The 21,271-nt window shown below is 42.2% G+C and overlaps 1 protein-coding gene across 1 annotated transcript; it reads right to left on the bottom strand.

The window, feature by feature from the left end:
• Positions 1–13,009: 13,009 nt before the first annotated feature.
• On the bottom strand, positions 13,010–13,951 carry LOC113900785 (olfactory receptor 1J4-like). The gene has a single exon (XM_027554425.1). The coding sequence runs from the start codon at positions 13,949–13,951 to the stop codon at positions 13,010–13,012; it is 942 nt and encodes a 313-aa protein (XP_027410226.1).
• Positions 13,952–21,271: the final 7,320 nt, after the last annotated feature.

Below are 21,271 nucleotides of genomic sequence, written 5' to 3'. Positions count from 1 at the left end.
CGCTCAGTCGTGTCCGACTCTTAGCGAGCCCATGGACTGCAGCCTACCAGGCTCCTCCGTCCATGGGATTTTCCAGGCAAGAGTACTGGAGTGGGGTGCCATTGCCTTCTCTGAACATGTATCACAGTATTGAGTAAATTCTGCTCCTACTCTTGCCTCTTAGGTGGTTAGCACATATACCTTCAGCTACAAGGCATGGGAATGTTCTTCCATTTCTCTCTAGAAGACAAACTGTACACTGAGACAGTGGAGGCTCTAAGGATATCGAAGAAGCCTTGCAAAGGGAAGAATTCAGAGTTCAAAACCAAATAAGATAAACGTGCTGACACACATTTTCTTATATCCCCTGAGCAATGGGAGTGGCTTTTAAATTTATGAATAATGGAGAGGACCAGATTGGGGATGGGAGGGGAAACCCCACTGCTAGTTCCAGGCTAGAGACAAATGGGAAATAATTCCTTCATTGTCTTTGGTTCCCTTGAGGGAAGAACTGTCTGTTGACAGCAGGAAATAGGAAAGTTCACCCCAGAGGTATAATGGATAATAACCACAAACCAACTTTTAGGAACTTGGTGATTCACAGAGCTTTTTGCTTTCTCAGTTGACATTGGGGAAAATGTGTTTCAGAGTCTATAACAAACCAAACTGGAGCTTGAGTGAGTTAACTGAAGTCTCTTGTTTCTGGATTCCATGTTATTTCAAGAACACCAGAAACACTTTAATATTCTTGTTCTCTGAACAAAAGATTGAGGGATTTTATGTCTTGTCACCACAACTGGACCCTGGGGAATGGACTACAGTTCGTTTACACATTATGATTAAGTTGATGATCTCTTAGGTTTGAATACAGTCTAACAACCCTGCATTCTTACTCCCTCCAACTACATTTAATTTTTTTAAATTTAATTTAGTTTTATTTTTTTTTAATTTACAATATTGTATTGGTTTTGCCATATATCAAAATGAATCCACCACAGGTATACATGTGTTCCCCATCCTGAACCCTCCTCCCTCCTCCCTCCCCATACCATCCCTCTGGGTCGTCCCAGTGCACCAGCCCCAAGCATCCAGTATCGTGCATCGAACCTGGACTGGCTATAATAGCCAGGACATGGAAGCAACCTAGATGTCCATCAGCAGATGAATGGATAAGAAAGCTGTGGTACATATACACAATGGAGTATTACTCAGCCATTAAAAAGTATACATTTGAATCAGTTCTAATGAGGTGGATGAAACTGGAGCCTATTATACAGAGTGAAGTAAGCCAGAAGGAAAAACACCAGTACAGTATACTAACACATATATATGGAATTTAGAAAGATTGTAACAATAACCTTGTATACGAGACAGCAAAAGAGACACTGATGTATAGAACAGTCTTTTGGACTCTGTGGGAGAGGGTGAGGGTGGGATGATTTGGGAGAATGGCATTGAAACATGTGTAATATCATATGTGATACATTTAATTTTTTGCATCATATTTTACATCCTTGTATTTTGTGCATCCCTGAACTACCTATTGTGACTATAGATGATTCTATTGCTTTTTCTTTTACTCTTTCTACCAGCTTTATGTCTGGTGATTTTATTATTTTTATTGGAGTAGAATTGCATTACAATATTGTGTTAGCCTCTGCTGTACAATGAAGTGTATCAGCTACATATATATATACATATGTGTGTATATATATATACATATACATATATATATGTATATATCCTCTCCCTCTTGGGCCTCCCTCCCCCCCACCTCCCTCTCGCCCATCTAGGTGTTGCAGAACACTGAGCTGAGCTTCCTGTGCTTAATGACAGGTGTCACTAGCTGCCCATTTTACATATTTTTTTTTACTTTATGTTTGCCTTTACCAACAAGATTTTTCCTTTTGTCATTTTCATTTTTCCAGTTATGGTCTTTTCTGCTTAGAGAAGTCCCTTTATCAGTTCTTGAAAGCCATTTTAGTCTTTTAGCTTTTGCTTGTCTGTGAAATTCTTTGTCTCTCCTTCAAATCTGAATGGTAGACTTGTTGAATATAGTACTCTTGGTTGTAGTTTTCTCTTTCAGAACTTTGAATATGTCATGTTACTTCCTTTTGGTCTGCAAAGCTCCTGCTGACTAATCAGCTGCTAGTCTTATATACATAACTAGCTGCTTTTCTCTTCCTGATTTTTAAAACAAGATTTATTTATTTTATGATTGTTGACTGTAAGTGGTTCTTCATGGCCGCACGCAGGCTTTCTCTGGTTTCACTGAGGGAGGCTACTGTTCACTGTGGTACACAGGGCTCTTGTTGAGGTGGCTTCTCTTATTGCAGAGCATGGGCTCTGGCGCACAGGCTCAGCAGTTGTGGAGCACTGGCTTAGTCGCTCTGAGGCATGTGGGGTCTTCCCGGACCAGGGATCGAACTGGTGTCCCTTGCATTGCAAGGTGGATTCTTAACAACTGAACCACCAGGGAAGCCCTCTCATCACTTTTTGCATTCTCTCATTATCTTTTATTCTTGTCACTTTAATTATAATGTGTCTTTGTATAGTGTCTCTGTACTTCCTGGATCTAGATATCTGTTTACTTCCCCAGGTAAAAGAAGTTTTCAGAAATTATTTTTTTAAATAAGTTCTCGACTCTTTCTCTCTCTCTTTGCCTTCTGGGACCCCTATAATGTGAACGTTAAGTTGTCCCAGAAACCTCTTAACTCATCCACATTTTAAAAAATTCTTTTTCTTTTTTTTTCTGTTCACCTTGGTAATTTCCACTTTCTTGTATTATCTAATCTATTGATCTATAGATTCCTTCTAGTGTATTTTTATTTCAGTTTTTGTACTCTTGAGATCTGTTTTGTATTCTTTTTTCTCTTCTTTATATTTTCTAACTCATAAGCATCTCACCATGTTCATCTATTCTTTTTTTAATTTCATTGATCATCTTTAAGATTCCTGGAAGAAATATCAACAACCTCAGATATTCAGATGATACCACCCTAATGGCATAAAGCAAAGAAGAACTAAAGAACCTCTTGATGAAGGTGAAAGAAGAAAGTGAAAAAGTTGGCTTAAGACTCAACATTCAAAAAACTAAGATCGTGGCATCCAGTCCCATCGCTTTATGGCCAATAGATGGGGAAAAAGGAAATAGTGACAAACTTTATTTTCTTGGGCTCCAAAGTCACTGTCGATGATGACTGCAACCACATAACTAAAAGACGCTTGCTCCTGGGAAGAAAAGTATGACAAATCCAGACTGTGTATTAAAAAGCAAAGACATCACTTTGTTGACAAATGTCCATCTAGTCAAAGCTATGGCACTTCTAGTAGTCATGTATGGATGTGAGAGTTGGGCCATTAAGAAGTCTGAGGGCCTAAAAACTGATGCTTTTGAACTGTGGTGTTAGAGAAGACTCTTGAGAGTCTCTTGGACTGCAAGGAGATCAAACCAGTCCATCCTCAAATAAATCAACCTTGAATTTTCATCAGAAAGACTGATGCTGAAGCTCCAATACGTTGGCCATCTGATATGAAAAGACCCTGATGCCGGGAAAGATTGAGGACAGGAGGAGAAGAGGGTGACAGAGGATGAGATGGTTGGATGGCATTGCTGACTCAATGGACATGAGTTTGAGCAAACTCTGGGAGATGGTGAAGGACGGGGAAGCATGGCATGCTGCAGTCCATGGGGTCACAAAGAGTTGGACATGACTTAGTGATTAAATGACAGTGACCATTGCCTTGAACCCTATCTGTTAGATTGCTTATCTCCACTTTCCTTAGTTCTTCTTCTGGGGCTTTGTCTTGTTCCTTTTTTGGAATATATTCTTCTTTCTCCTCTTCTGCCTAATTCTCTGTATTTATTTCTATGTATTAGGTACATTGGTTATGCTTCCAAGTATTGGAGAAGTAATACTACATAGGACTATCCACATGCACTAAGTGCCTAACAGCATGCTACCCCCCGGCCATCTAAGCTATGTGTTCTAGGGATGCCCCCTATGTGGGCTGTGTGAGTCCTTCTGCTGTGGAAGGACTGGCTATTGAGGGAACTTGTAGGTAAGACTGTTCCCTTAGCCAGTTGGCTGCCTGGCTCTACTTCATATGTTGGCTGCTGGCTCCAACTGGGTGGGGCTGGATGGGGCCAGGTCTGGTGTAACTACTGTCATCCCTGGGTTGCTGCCAGCCCACTGGTGGGGGTAACTAGGCCACTGGCTGTTGGGGGACCTGAGACTGGTGGTTGGGTAAACCTCTGGTGCTAATGGACTAGAGGGAGAACCCCCACATGGCACTTGCCAGCACTGGTCTTCTTATGGTAGAACAAGCTTCTACGAATGGCTGCTGCCAGCCTCTGTGCTCCCAAATGGAGTCCTGTCTCTCTGGGAGGTTCTCCAAGATCCACAAATGGATCTGAGGGGCTCCTTTCAAATTATTGTCTCTGCATGGGGACTCAGATCATGTGAGATTTAGCATGTGCCCTTTCAAAGTAGAGTCTCTGTTTCCTACAGCCCTCTCCAACATGCAAGCCCTGCTGGCTTTCAAAGCCAGACGTTCTGGGAGCCTGTCTTCCCTGTGCAGAACCTCCAGGCTGGGAAGCCTGAAGTGGTGCTTGGACTCCTGGCTTTTAGGCAAGAACTTCTCCAATTGTGATTATCCTCCCTTTTGTGGGTCACCTCTCCAGAGGTATGGATTTTGACAATATCACATCTCTACCCCTCCTTCTTGTCTCACTGTTTCCTTCTTTATATATTTAGTTGTGGAAAATCTTTCTTGCTAATCTTCAGGTCATTATCTTAGATAGCTGCTCAGTAAATAGCTGTAATTTTGGTGTGCTTGTGGGAGAAGAGGTGCTCATGGTCTTCTTACTCTGCCATCTTGGCCACCTTGCATCTTTTTTCTTCTTTTTGTAGATAAAAGCATATCTTAATGTGTTTGGGCTACTATAACAGAATACCAAAGACTGGCGAGCTTAAGCAACAAACATTGTTTTCTCATAGTCCTGGAGGCTGGGGAGTTCAAGACCAAGATGCTAGAGATTTGGCATCTGGTGAAAGCCTGCTTCCTAGTTCATAAACAGTCATCTTTTTTGCTGTGTCTTGACTGGGCAGAGGGGGAAAGGGAGCTCTCTGGGGTCTCTTTTACAGGGCACTGATACAATTCATGAGGGCTCCACCCTCATAACCTAATTAACATTAAATACCATCATATTGGGGAATAGGTTTCAATGTATGAATTTTGGAGGGACACAAGTAAATACTAATTACGCAGTCAGTCAGTCAGTTCAGTTACTCATTCATGTCCAACTCTTTGCGACTCTATGAACCGCTGCAGGTTAGGCCTCCCTGTCCATCACCAACTCCCAGAGTTTACCCAAATTCATGTCCATTGAGTCAGTGATGCCATCCAACCATCTCATCCTCTGTCATCCCCTTCTCCTCCTGCCCTCAATATTTCCCATATCAGGGTCTTTTCAAATGAGTCAGTTCTTCGCAGCAGGTGGCCAAAGTATTCGAGTTTCAGCTTCAATATCAGTCCTTCCAATGAACACCCAGGACCAATATCCTTTAGGATGGACTGGTTGGATCTCCTTGCAGTCCAAGGGACTCTCAAGAGTCTTCTCCAACAGCCTTGACTAGACAGACCTTTGTTGGCAAAGTAATGTCTCTGCTTTTGAATATGCTATCTAGGTTGGTCATAACTTTCCTTCCAAGGAGTAAGCGTCTTTTAATTTCATGGCTGCAATCACCATCTGCGGTGATTTTGGAGCCCAAAAAAATAAAGTCAGCCACTGTTTCCCCATCTATTTGCCATGAAGTGATGGGACCAGATGCCATGATCTTTGTTTTCTGAATGTTGAGCTTTAAGCCAACTTTTTCACTCTCCTCTTTCACTTTCATCAAGAGGCTCTTTAGCTCTTCTTCACTTTCTGCCGTAAGGATGGTGTCATCTGCATATCAGAGGTTATTGATATTTCTCCCAGCAATCTTGATTCCAGCTTGTGCTTCCTCCAGCCCAGCATTTCTCATGATCTACTCTGCATCAAGTTAAATAAGCAGGGTGACAATATACAGTCTTGACGTACTCCTTTTCCCATTTGGAACCAGTCTGTTGTTCCATGTCCAGCTCTAACTGTTGCTTCTTGACCTGCATACACGTTTCTCAAGAGGCAGGTCGGGTGGTCTGATATTCCCATCTCTTTCAGAATTTTCCACAGTTTATTGTGATTCACATAGTCAAAGGCTTTGGGATAGTCAATAAAGAGAAATAGATGTTTTTCTGGAACTCTCTTGCTTTTATGATGATCAAGTGGATGTTGGCAATTTGATCTCTGATTCCTCTGCCTTTTCTAAAACCAGCTTGATCATCTGGAAGTTCACAGTTCACATATTGCTGAAGCCTGGCTTGAAGAATTTTGAGCAATTACTTTACTAGCATGTGAAGGTGAAGGTGAAGATGAAGTCACTCAGTCGTGTCTGACTCTCTGAGACCCCATAGACTGTAGCCTACCAGGCTTCTCTGTCCATGGGATTCTCCAGGCAAGAATACTGGAATGGTTTACCATTTCCTTCTCCAGGGGATCTTCCCGACCCAGGGATCGAACCCGGGTCTTCCGCATTGGAGGCAGATGCTTTAACCTCTGAGCCACCAAGGAAGCCCCTAGCACGTAAGATGAGTGCAATTGTGTGGTAGTTTGAGCATTCTTTGGCATTGCCTTTCTTTATGCAGTAGATTGTAACAATTCCCTCTGAACATTTCACTTTATTTCACTTGCTTTGACTGATTTTCCATCTCAAGTTAAACTATTTAACACTGCTACCAAGGTGACTTGGGGCTTCCTAGGTGGCTCAGTGGTAAGGAATCCACCTGCAATGCAGGAGTCACAGGAGATAGAGGTTTGCATCCCAGATTGGGAAGATCCCCTGGAGGAGGACATGGCAAAACACTCCAGTGTTCTTGCTTGAAGAATTCCATAGGCAAAAGAGCCTAGTGGGCTACAGTCCATAGTGTCACAAAGAGTCAGATATAACTGAAGCTACTTAGTATACATGCCCCAAGGTGACTTACCTATTTTTCTTTTCTCTGAATTTTTGGTTATTTTCTATATTTTTCAAAACAATAACATTTAGGGCTATTTCCTTCTATCTCAGTGTCATTTCAAACCTAGGTTTTCTTGTTTCTGATATTCTTGGGCCTCTGAATTCTTGTAGGGTTAACCCATGGGAGGAGATTTGAGGCTGAGATTTCCTCTTCTCTGCCAGAGTAGGGTGTGTTTTGCCTTTGTCCTGTACCTATAGGCTGTAGTTCATCTCAAGTAGCCTCTTGCTCACAGCTAGAATACTCATGGCTTATACTAAGAGTGGTGCTGTAGTAAAGAATCTGCCTCCCAATGCAGGAGATGCAAGAGACGCAGGTTTGATCCCTGGGTAAGGAAGATCCCTGGAGTAGGAAATGGCAGCCCACTCCAGTATTCTTGCCTGAAAAATTCCATGGATAGAGGAGGCTGACAGGTTACAGTTCACGGGGTCATGAAGAGTTGGATATGACTAAGTGCGTTAACTATGCTGACAGTGCTTTCACATCTTCTGTGTTCATAACTATGAATGGTATCTCCTCACCAACTGAGTGTATAATTGTTTGTTGTCAGGACACTACATAAAATAGTAATTGATAGCACTCATTGTCCATGCTAAAGGACAGACAGACTAAAACCAGAATTCTGAGATTGGGTTGCTCATATATTTGAAAAGCACCTGAGTCACCTTCATGACAAGAAGTGGTAGATAACCTTTGGGATATGGTAGCATCCTGATTCAGAGAAGGCAATGGCACCCCACTCCAGTACTCTTGCCTGGAAAACCCCATGGATGGAGGAGCCTGGTGGGCTGCTGTCTATGGGGTTGCACAGAGTAGGACACGACTGAAGTGACTTAGCAGCAGCAGCAGCAGCATCCTGATTGTTCAAATTATCACTGGTGGTGGCTGGATACATAACAGAGATGGAGGACAAAGCATTGGGAGATCAACTCACTATGGCATAGAGTCATTAATGTAACACAATAATCACAATGTTTATGGGGTGGGATTGCTGATTCTGACTACCCAAAGAGTATGTACAAGCAAGCAAGAAACCCAAAGACCTAAATATAAGTACAAGCATCAGAGTGCCCTTAGAGCACCCTAAATAGAAGCATTTCCCTTTACCTTGGGTGTTTGCAGAGTAGCCGTGACTGAGAATCTGACCAAAACTATGTTGTAGAGATTGTAATGTTCATAGATTAAGTAATGATGCTAAAGCTGAAACTCCAGTACTTTGGCCACCTCATGTGAATAGTTGACTCATTGGAAAAGACTCTGATACTGGGAGGGATTGGGGGCAGGAGGAGAAGGGGACGACAGAGGATGAGGTGGCTGGATGGGATCATTGACTCGATGGACGTGAGTCTGAGTGAACTCCGGGAGTTGGTGATGGACAGGGAGGCCTGGCGTGCTATGATTCATGGGGTCGCAAAGAGTTGGACACGACTGAGCGACTGATCTGATCTGATCTGATCTGAGCACTGCCAGTTTTATCATACTAGTATAAAGGCTCTGGTTGGAAAGTACAGTAAAAATTATTAATCTTTGTCTCATTAAAAATCTTGGTTCAGTTCAGTTGCTCAGTCGTGTCCAACTCTGCTACCCCAAGAACTGCAGCATGCCAGGCCTCCCTGTCCATCACCAACTCCTGGAGTCCACTCAAACCTATGTCCATCAAGTTGATGATGCCATCCAACCATCTCATCCTCTGTCATCCCCTTATCCTCCTGCCCTCAATCTTTCACAGCTTTGGGCACCTACTATCCTGGGGAGTTCATCTTTCAGTGTCCTATCTTTTTGCCTTTTTATACTGTTCATGGGGTTCTCAAGGCAAGCGTAAAATGTTACCATGAAAGATAATATGCTCTTTAGGTTTTTAAAAAGAGATGTTCTTTATCAGAATTGTTTTATACTTTTATAAGAGTTTTTAGAATTAGGGTATAATGACATATAATATTATATTGGTTTTAGGTGTACAACATAATGATTTGATATTTATATATTATAAAATAATCACCACAATAAGTCTAGTTAACATTTGTCCTCATACATAGTTACAAAAATATTTTTTCTTGTGATGTGGACATTTACAGTCTTAGCAACTTTTGAATATGCAATATAGTATTATTATTAATAACTATAGTCACCATGCTGTACATTACACCCTCAAGACTTCTTTATTTTAAAACTGGAAAATTACACCTTGGATGCCTTTTACCCATTTCACCCACAGATATATATACAATTATCTTTTTTATCCATTCACTCACTGATGGACACTTAGGTTCCTTCCATATCTTGGCTATTGTAAATAATGCTGTAATGAATATTTGGATGTGTATATCTCTTTTTAAATTAGTGTTTTCATTTTCTATGGAATAAATTTATATAATTTTTTTCAAATAAATATTACTTGGATAACACCCCAGATGTGAAATTACTGGATTATATGGTAGCTTCATTTTTAATTTTTTGAGGAACCTCCATACTTATTTCCACAGCAGTTGCACCAATTTATATTCCCACCAACAGTACACAATCATTTCCTTTTCTCCACATTCTTGCCAACACTTATTACTGTTGTCTTTTTTATAATAGCCATTCTAATAGGAGTGAGGTGATCTGTCATTATGGTTTGATTTGCATTTTCCCAATGTTCACCTGCGATGCAGGAGACCCAGTTTCTATCCCTGGGTCAGGAAGATCCCCTGGAGAAGGAAATGGCAACCCACTCCAGTATTCTTGCCTGGAGAATCCCATGGACAGAGGATCCTGGTGGGCTATAGTCCATGGGGTCACAAGAGTTGGACACAACTTAGCAACAAAACCAAGGATTAGTGATGTTGAGCATCATTTCATGTGCCTATTGGCCACCTATATGTCTTCTTTGGAAAAATATCCATTTCATATCCTCTGCTCATTTTTTTTTATTGGATTGCCTGATTGTCATCGAGTTGTATAAATTGTTTATAATTTGGGGAGATTTTAACCCCTTATCAGATATATTATTTGCAAATATTTTCTCCCATTGTTAGGTTGCCTTTTCATTTTGTGGAGGTTTCCTTTGCTGGGCAGAAGCTTTATAAACTTATGTAGTACCACTTGTTTACTTTTGCTTTGGTTGCCTTTGCTTTTGGTGTCAACATTTTAAAAAATCACACCAAAAACAGTGTCTAGGAGATTGTTGCTTATGTCTTTTTCTAGGATTTTTATGGTTTCAAGTCTTTAATCCATTTTGAGCTAATTTTTGTACTTGTTTTAGGAGTATAAGATAGTAGTCCAGTTTCACTTTTTTATGTGGGTGTCCAGTTTTCCTAACACTAATTATTGAAGAGACTGTCCTTTCCCCATTGTATATTATTGGTACTTTTTTGGTAAATTTAATTGACCATATGGGTGTAGGTTTATAAATACTTCCAGTCTCTCTATTCTGTTCCACTAATCTAGTCATCTGTTTTAAGCTAATGTCATACTGTTTTGATTACTATAACTTTGTAATATAGTTAGAAATCATGATCTGTGCTGCTTCAAGTGTTTTTTTTTTCCCCTCAAGATTGCTTTGGCTATTCAGGGTCTTTTATGAATCCAAAACCCAAAGTAGGCAAAACAAAGAAAATGATAATAAAAAAGCAGAAATATGTGAAATAGAAAACAGAAAAGGCAATATACAATAACAATAAAAGCAAAAATTGGTTCTTTGAAGAAAATAATCAAATTTGTCAACGAAGCTGATTAAGAAAAAAGACACAAATTAAAATATTAGGTATAAATGAAGTGAGGGCAGGCTTACAAAAGCATATGAGGAAACTGTTCAAGGTGACCTTTGAGGATTATAGATATGATCGTTATGTTGATTATGATAATTGTTCCACATGTGGATGTCAAGATACCTTCAGTTGAACATTTAAAAACTATATGTCAATTACACCCTAATAACACTGTAAATGAAAATGAAGAAATAAGACATGCAGGAGTCTTATTTGGACAACAGAGAAATTTTCCATTGAGACCCCCTCCCCCATTATCTTAATTAACACAATTTTAATATCAGGGAAGACTTTCCACACAAATGTATTTCACAAAAAAATTAACACAGAAATATCTTTTTCTCCATATTCATTTTCCAAGACGATTCCTTTGGAAAAAATAAGCTTTTTTTCCATCCAGCTACTATCTAAAGGATGGGAGATCAGAGTTACATCTGCCATATTGTAACGTCTCATCAAGGGATGATTCTTTGTGTTTGGTTTTGGTCCACATTTCATTATCTACAAGGCTACCAAAGATAATTGCAAAACTTTGGCAAAATTTTACTCTCGTGTTCTACCATATACATTCTCTATAGCAATTCCCAGTATAGGTACAAAAGTGAAAGTGTTAGTTGCTGAGTCATGTCTGACTCTTTGTGACCCCATGAACTGTAGCCCACCAGGCTCCTCTCTCCATGGAATTCTCCAGGCAAGAATACTGGTTAGTCCAGGTTTGATGCATGATACAGAGTGCTCGGGGCTGGTGCACTGGGATAACCCAGAAGGATGGGATGGAGAGGGAGGTGGGAGGGGGGTTCAGGATGGGGAACACATGTACACCTGTGGCAGATTCATGTCAATGTATGGCAAAACCAATACAATATTGTAATTAGCCTCCAATTAAATAAATTTATATTAAAAAAAAAAAAGAATACTGGAGTGGGTTGCCATTTCCTTCCCCAGGAATCTTCCCGACACAGGGATCAAAACGAGATCTGTGGCATTGCAGGAAGATTCTTTACCATCTGAGCCACCAGAAAAGTCCAATGTAGATACAGGTGTATTTAAGACAAGAATCTTGACTCAGTTTTATGTGCTTCTCTTAATCATTTAGTCCAGTGTCCTCAACCTCGACTGTGCATTAGAATCAACTGCCAGAAGTTTGGTATTGTGTTTAGACTTTGGAAACCCATAAGAAGCATTTAATTGATCAGCTGATCCTTTAGCTAAACCAGCATTTTGAATGTTCTCAAACTTTGAAGTTAAGTTGAGACAGCTATAGGAAAAAATATGATAAAAATTGAAAGTGAAACTAAGGAGCTGGTTGTTAAAATATGGATTATTATTAATTTTATACAGCCATTTTAAGAGTGATCTAATTACTTACACTAAGTTTCACAAATATTGATACAAACACATATAAGAGGTTCACATAAACACTACAAAAGATAAACATTTCCAAACCACAGCACATTTGAGATTTTTAATATTCTCAACATAGGCATCAGAAAGTATTGGAGTGGGGTGCCATTGCCTTCTCCGAAAGAATGAGAAGACACAGCTATTTAAAATGCCTGCTGCTGCTAAGTCGCTTCGGTCGTGTCTGACTCTGTGCGACCCCATAGACAGCAGCCCACCAGGCTCCCCCATCCCTGGGATTCTCCAGGCAAGAACACTGGAGTGGGTTGCCATTTCCTTCTCCAATGCATGAAAGTGAAAAGTGAAAGTGAAGTCGCTCAGTCGTGTCCAACTCTTAGCAACCCCATGGACTGCAGCCTACCAGGCTCCTCCATCCATGGGATTTTCCAGTCAAGAGTAGTGGAGTGGGGTGCCATTGCCTTATCTGATGACATTTCCTACTCATGACTTAAAAGACATTTGGTGCTTTGAAGACAACTAAGATGATGGTGCTCTAGTGTTGCCAGATCCCAAGGCTTATGAAACAGAAAGAGACATAAAATAAAGCTAAAGCAAAAAGAAGTTGGTTCAAAGAACACAGATGGTTACAACAAATAGCACTTGGTGTGTCTATGCCTGGAATTCACTGCTTTCAGGAGGAGTAAACAGAAAAGCAAGTGGCTGGAAACAGGGAAATGGGGTGGGTACCAGCAACAGGGATGGTCTTCGGCATGGTTTTCCATGGAGGAATGTCTGACACTGGTGCCATTCGTTGAAGGAAGAACTGAAATGGTGAGGTATTACTACTTAGAAAAGAAGATCTCTCTCCTGGAAAGTCTCCCGAGAGCCCCCTTCATGTCTCTGTTCCTCAGGCTGTAGATGAAAGGGTTCAGCATGGGTGTGACCACTGTGTACATCACTGAAGCTATTATGTTCTTGTCATTAGAGGTGCTGGATGAGGGTAAAGTATACAGTCCGATAATTGTTCCATAAAATAGGAAAACCACAGAGAGGTGGGAGCCACATGTGGACAATGCTTTGCAGATCCCCTTGGTGGAGGGGACCTTCAGGATGGTGGCCCCAATGCGGCCATAAGAGATCAGGATGCATACTAGTGGGAGGACAATGACGGCCACTCCTACTGTGAAAATGGCCAGCTCGTTGAGGGATGTGTCTGAGCAGGAGAGCTTCAGCAGGGCATCAAGGTCACAGAAGAAATGGGGGATGCTGTGGTCAGCACAAAAAGACAGCCGGGTCAGGAGGAGGGTGTGACACAGGGCACTGGCACAGGAGAGAATCCAGGACGCAGTTACTAGTAAGGTGCACAGCCCCTGTCCCATGATGGTGCTGTAGTGGAGAGGGTGGCAGACGGCCACGTACCGATCATAGGCCATCGAGGTGAGCAGGAAATCATCCAGATCAGTAAAAAAGAGGAAGAAATATGTCTGTGTTACACACCCTACATAGGAGATGGATTGATGCTGAGTCTGCATGTTGATGAGCATCTTAGGGACGGTGACAGATGAGAAGGAGACGTCAGTGAGGGCCAAGTGGCTGAGGAAGAAGTACATGGGGGAGTGGAGGCGAGGGTCCAGCCTGATGAGCAGGAGGATGAGCAGGTTGCCCAGCACCGTGGTCAGGTACACGCCCAGGAACAGGGCGAAGAACATGCCTTGCTGCTCTGGCCGGATGGGGAGCCCCAGGAGGAGGAACTCGGACACGCTGCTCTGGTTCTCCCTCCTCATGCTCCTTGTCTCTCTGCTTAGATTGGAAATGTCCCAGATGATAAATCATGATAGCGACAATCACTGTAGGGCTATCTACTTTCCACTGAGGAATTCCTCAGGATATTCCTCACATGCTATCACCTCAACCCCCACCCTCCCCCAGTGGAGCAGGAGGAAGTTATCAAAACTCCAATGAGCAAAAATTGTCCTTCAGTGTATACCAAGGGAAACTTATTTATTTGTTTAACAATATGAAAGACAAATAGTTCTATCAAGAGACTCTTTGCTGGAGAAAACAGACAGAGAAAGACCCTTCCTTCTGGGAACTCATATGCCCAGGAGTAGCCTCTTCAGAAACTTGCTCAGTTCATTGTATTTGTGATGAGACTTCTAGTGGGTTCTGACTCCAAGACTTTCTAGTTATTTGCATAAACTTACTCTCTCCCAGCTTCATTTTGAACCTCTACCAATACTCAAAGTAACACTTACACATAGGGATTGTAGAAGAATTAAATGATTCAGTGTGAGTAACGATATTAGAACAATGTTCACATAGTAAGGGCACAGATACATCATTTATTATCTTTACACCAGTGTAGGTATCCAGATGCATCCTGGATTAATCTTCAGAAACCCATTCATTACACCAGGAATGAGAGGAGACCAGGTAGCTTATCTCAAAGCTGTGTTACTCTACATGGGCTCCCAGTGCCCCACGGGAGATGCAGAGCCACACACACCCTAGACCCTGTGGTTAATTTCCTGATAGAACTTAACTTGATGCATTTTGTTTAATTTGGAGTGAAATAAATTGTATTTCACCATCTCCATTGTTGTTCAATTCTCTGCATCTACCTTTAGTGAATCAAATTGCCTCAATCTAGGTAGTCATATGCAGGGAGGCACTGGAACATTTGCCCTAGGATATGAGAGCTGGTAGGTGCTATATGATAAGTGATGCCTATTAGAATTAATATTTATCTGATTTCCATGGCTAGTCCCCACTATCAGTCTTAATGTAATTGACACTTACTGAGCATGGGGTCTACTATTCACCAGACAAAATAAATGGATTTTAGCATACACATCATGTGTGTGTGATGCTCTAAAGCTAAGAGATGCTAAGAAACCAGCCCTTGATCACACAGCCAGTAACTGTGAGAGTCAGCACTCTTTACTCAAGTTTTTATTAAGTCTCTACTCTTATTTACATACTCTCCCTCCCCTTATTTAATTGATCAGAAGAGCCATGCCTTTGAGACATGCTATTTCAGTCTTTGAAAGAGGATTTTTATGCTCAATATGACCTCAAAAACCAGCTCACCCATTTGCCATCATTCATACCTATATCCATTTAGATTCCCACAGCCTACACTGTACAAATGGCTTCCATATGCTTTCAATTATATGCAATCAGCATATATTTTGTGTTTGAGAAGGAGAGAAAACAGTGACTTATTTTCTTTCATTCTACTAATGTGAGAAGTGAGTCACTTACAAAATGTATTTGGTGGTAGAACTTGATCTCAGAGTCTGCTGATACTCTTTTAATTAAGGACAGACTTCCCATTTGGGGGTGGGAGGAGTGGGTAATGGAATTAAAATACCCATATTCCTAAAAGGGTCTTCCTAGGTTGTACTAGTGGTAAAGAACCCACCTGCCAATGCAGGAGACATAAGAGACATGGGTTCAATTTCTGTTAGAAGATCCCCCAGAGGAGGCAGGGCAACCCACTCCAGTATTCTGGCCTGGAGAATCCCAGGGACAGAGGAGCCTGGTGGGCTACAGTCCATGGGGTCTCAAAGAGATGGACACAACTGAAGCAACCTAGCACGCACGCACGCATGCATGCCTAGAAGAGGAAACTGACATTAACACACAGGACTGCATATCTGATAACCGTAGATCCTTATTCCAGATCAAGGTGATTCTCAGGAACACAAGGACACTAGGAGGAAGGAAGTGACCGCCCACCCTCTGGGGTCTGGATGCTTATTGACAATTCTTGGGTGAAACCTCAACCAAGAGCTCTGACTTCTCTGGAAGGGAGTGTGAGGGATGGGGTGACCAGGAAGCCTGAAGTAGGCACAGAGCTGAATCAAGAGGTGAACCAGAAGAAAGGAAGCATTCATCATGTGTTTAAATGGCAATGTGAGAGATACTCAGGACTGAAGATGTAACCTAATGTTTGGGAGAGAATCTGCATGAACTTTCTGTTCTAACTGCCATGACATATTCTCCCATGTTAGAGTTACCTGAAGAAGAGTCAGGGACATCAGCCTCCATTTGGGAAATAATATATAGCCTGGCTAGGTCTTACTACATGCCTGACATGCAGAGAATATCTCATAGCAGCTGTTATTACCTTATTTTACATTTAAGGCTGTGGACCTTAGAGAGATCAAATGTAAGCCCAGAAAGCTATTGCATGGCACCACCAGATTTCTAGGGCACCAGAACCTGGACATTGAACCAGGTTACCATGCTCCTAAAATGTCAATATGAACAATACCAAAGGCCAGAGTGGGACATGTTTAGGGCTCTGGGAAAAGTTGACTCACCAAGTCCAATGGCAGCAATAGGTCTTGAGGAGAATCCAATTTGAAAGTGCCTTGGTGGGTTCTGGTTTGAGTCAAGAGGAACACTGGAAAGACTGCCCTATACACAGGTGCACATATACACAAACATACCTACACACACACACACACACACACACACAGCTTTATTAGAACTTAAGCCCTCACATTTCCCCTATCACTTCTAGGTGAATTTAGTAGAGATGTGAGTTTGTTAAATATAGTACAGGCTGTAATTACTACACCTGTAATTTCTCTCTTTCTCCCACACATATACTTCACAACACACATACTGTTAAATGGTAATTTCCTATTCTCTCTGACATATGCATGCCATAGATAAAGATGATCAGGGTACAAATCTGTTTCACAGAAAGTTCATAAGCGTTCTCTCATAGAGGCACATAAATGTGTAAGCACACATAACATACAAAGAGTCCCACAAAGAACTGACAAAAAACATGTAATAGAAATGCATATGTACAGGCACTCCCAGACAATCACAAATATTCAAATCACAACAACACAGAGAGTCACACAAACACTACACAGGCAACATAGACTTAACCACTAAAGCACATATACGGCTCATAGATTTCTAGCCATGCCTGGTCAATGCACATGCCAGGTGGAGATTTTCCATTTATGAGTCAGCAACACACACATAGAAAACACAGAACATGTACACCCAGTCTCATAATCACATACACACATCAGTTTACACGAGCCCCTTCTGACCTATGTTTGTTATCAATATGCTCAAATACCTTCTGCTCTGGGATATTACCTTGGTCCTTGCTTTCTTTCCAACAGACCCAGGAGCCAAAGGACAAGATACAGCCTCTGTGGTTCAGGGGCTGTCACAGACTTGCATGTCTGTTTATCAGTAACGGAACAACTGGCAGGAGGCTTTTATTTTATAGCAGAAGGAAGAAACGAGGGAAAAACACCCAGGATCATCAATAAAGAAACAGTGAATGTGGGCTAATTGAACAACATTCCTGCTGGTCTCTAGGGGAGGAGCCTGTGCAGGGCCCAGAGGGGCTGAAACACTGGAGTCCCTGGGGACAGTGTTTCTGACGCTAGTGATACCTTGATCTCTTTCTGTCTGATCTGCTTGTTTCAAATGGGTGGCAAAGGGACCAAAGTCAGTCTTGGGCCTCATAAGTATTCATGGAGATAAAGTAAGCCTGCTCCCATGTCAGAACAAGGCTCCTGGACCTCTGGCACAAGCCATGCCTAGAGTTCACTGGTCTCTCCACTGCCTGGAGAGGCTCCTATAGAGCAGGGGCTGAGCCTAGATCAGAAGATTGAAGAACAGAAGAATGGACCCCATAGGTCATGACAAAGACACTTTTGGAATTGATTTTGGACTCTGCTACTATGCCCGAGGCCAGGGGCGGCGGCTGGGAGGACCAACCCCATGCCCAAGGCCAGGGGTGGCGGCTGGGAGGACCAACCCCACGTCCAAGGAGCAGTGGCTGCAAGGGTGCAGGAGGGCCTAGAGGAGCTATCCCACAGAGAAGGTCAGGAAGGACATCGGTGAGGAGATACCCCTCCTCCAAGGTAAGGAGCAGCGGCTGCGCTTTGCTGGAGCAGCCGTGAAGAGATACCCCACGCCCAAGGTAAGAGAAACCCAAGTAAGATGGTAGGTGTTGCAACAGGGCATCAGAGGGCAGAAACGCTGAAACCATATTCACAGAAAACTAGTCAATCTAATCACACTAGGACCACAGCCTTGTCTAACTCAATGAAACTAAGCCATGCCCGTGGGGCAACCCAAGATGGGCGGGTCATGGTGGAGAGATCTGACAGAATGTGGTCCACTGGAGAAGGGACTGGCAAACCACTTCAGTATTCTTGCCTTGAGAACCCCACGAACAGCATGAAAAGGCAAAATGATAGGATACTGAAAGACAAACTCCCCAGGTCAGTAGGGGCCCAATATGCTACTGGAGATGAGTGGAGAAATAACTCCACAAAGAATGAAGGGATGGAGCCAAAGCAAAAACAATACCCAGCTGTGGATGTGACTGGTGATAGAAGCAAGGTCCGATGCTGTAAAGAGCAATATTGCATAGGAACCTGGAATGTCAGGTCCATGAATCAAGGCAAATTGGAAGTGGTCAAACAAGAGATGGCAAGAGTGAATGTCGACATTCTAGGAATCAGAGAACTAAAATGGACTGGAATGGGTGAATTTAACTCAGATGACCATTATATCTACTACTGCAGGCAGGAATTCCTCAGAAGAAATGGAGTAGCCATTATGGTCAACGAAAGAGTCCGAAATGCAGTACTTGGATGCAATCTCAAAAATGACAGAATGATCTCTGTTCGTTTCCAAGGCAAACCATTCAATATCACAGTAATCCAAGTCTATGCCCCAACCAGTAACAGTGAAGAAGCTGAAGTTGAAGGGGTCTATGAAGGCCTACAAGACCTTTTAGAACTAACACCCAAAAAAGATGTCCTTTTCATTATAGGGGACTGGAATGCAAAAGTAGGAAGTCAAGAAGCACCTGGGATAACAGGCAAATTTGGCCTTGGAATCCGGAGTGAAACAGGGTAAAGACTAATAGAGTTTTGCCAAGAAAATGCACTGGTCATAGCAAACACCCTCTTCCAACAACACAAGAGAAGATTCTATACATGGACATCACCAGATGGTCAACATCAAAATCAGATTGATTATATTCTTTGCAGCCAAAGATGGAGAAGCTCTATACAGTCAGCAAAAACAAGACCAGGAGCTGACTGTGGCTCAGATCATGAACCCTTTATCACCAAATGCAGACTCAAATTGAAGAAAGTAGGGAAAACCACGAGACCATTCAGGTATGACCTAAATCAATCCCTTATGATTATACAGTAGAAGTGAGAAATAGATTTAAGGGCCTAGATCTGATAGATAGAATGCCTGATGAACTATGGACTGAGGTTCGTGACATTGTACAGGAGACAGGGATCAAGACCATCCCCGTGGAAAAGAAATGCAAAAAAGCAAAATGGCTGTCTGGGGAGGCCTTACAAATAGCTGTGAAAAGAAGAGAAGTGAAAAGCAAAGGAGAAAAGGAAAGATATAAGCATCTGAATGCCGAGTTCCAAAGAATAGCAAGAAGCGATAAGAAAGCCTTCCTCAGTGATCAATGCAAAGAAATAGAGGAAAACAACAGAATGGGTAAGACTAGGGATCTCTTCAAGAAAATTAGAGATACCAAGGGAACATTTCATGCAAAGATGGGCTCGATAAAGGACAGAAATGGAATGGACCTAACAGAAGCAGAAGATATTAAGAAGAGGTGGCAAGGATACACAGAAGAACTGTACAAAAAAGATCTTCACAACCAAGATAATCACGATGGTGTGACCACTCACCTAGAGCCAGACATCCAGGAATGTGAAGTCAAGTGGGCCTTAGAAGCATCACTACGAACAAAGCTAGTGGAGGTGATGCAATTCCAGTTGAGCTATTCCAAATCCTGAAAGATGATGCTGTGAAAGTGCTGCACTCAATATGCCAGCAAATTTGGAAAACTCACCAGTGGCCACAGGACTGGAAAAGGGCAGTTTTCATTCCAATCCCAAAGAAAGGCAATGCCAAAGAATGCTCAAACTACTGCACAATTGCACTCATCTCACATGCTAGTAAAGTAATGCTCAAAATTCTCCAAGCCAGGCTTCAGCAATACCTGAACCGTGAACTTCCTGATGTTCAAGCTGGTTTTAGAAGAGGCAGAGGAACCAGAGATCAAATTGCCAACATCCACTGGATCATTGAAAAAGCAAGAGAGTTCCAGAAAAGCATCTATTTCTGCTTTACTGACTATGCCAAAGCCTTTGACTGTGTGGATCACAAGAAACTGTGGGAAATTCTTCAAGAGATGGAAATACCAGACCACCTGACCTGCCACTTGAGAAACCTATATGCAGGTCAGGAAGCAACAGTTAGAACTGGACTTGTTCCAAATAGGAAAAGGAGTACATCAAGGTTGTATATTATCACCCTGCTTATTTAACTTATATGCAGAGTACATCATGAGAAATGCTGGACTGGAAGAAACACAAGCTGGAATCAAGATTGCCAGGAGAAATATCAGTAACCTCAGATATGCGGATGACGCCACCATTATGGTAGAAAGTGAGGAGTAACTAAAAAGCCTCTTGATGAAAGTGAAAGAGGAGAGTGAAAAAGTGGGCTTAAAGCTCAACATTCAGAAAACAAAGATCATGGCATCCAGTCCCATCACTTCATGGGAAATAGATAGGGAAACAGTGTCAGACTTTATTTTTCTGGGCTCCAAAATCACTGCAGATGGTGACTTCAGCCATGAAGTTAAAAGACGCTTACTCCTTGGAAGGAAAGTTATGACCAACCTAGATAGCATATTCAAAAGCAGAGACATTATTTTGCCATCAAAGGTCCGTCTAGTCAAGGCTATGATTTTTCCTGTGGTCATGTATGGGTGTGAGATTTGGACTGTGAAGAAGGCTGAGCACTGAAGAACTGATGCTTTTGAACTGTGGTGTTGGAGAAGACTCTCGAGAGTCCCTTGGACTGCAAGGAGATCCAACCAGGCCATTCTGAAGATCAGCCCTGGGATTTCTTTGGAGGGAATGATGCTGAAGCTGAAACTCCAGCACTTTGGCCACCTCATGTATAGAGTTGACTCATTGGAAAGGACTCTGATGCTGGGAGGGATTGGGGGCAAGAGGAGCAGGGGACGATAGAGGATGAGATGGCTGGATGGCATCACTGAC

This window comes from Bos indicus x Bos taurus, chromosome 11 (assembly GCF_003369695.1).
Source record: "Bos indicus x Bos taurus breed Angus x Brahman F1 hybrid chromosome 11, Bos_hybrid_MaternalHap_v2.0, whole genome shotgun sequence".
Taxonomy (NCBI): domain Eukaryota; kingdom Metazoa; phylum Chordata; class Mammalia; order Artiodactyla; family Bovidae; genus Bos; species Bos indicus x Bos taurus.
This window is presented reverse-complemented; position numbering and strand designations above follow the sequence as displayed.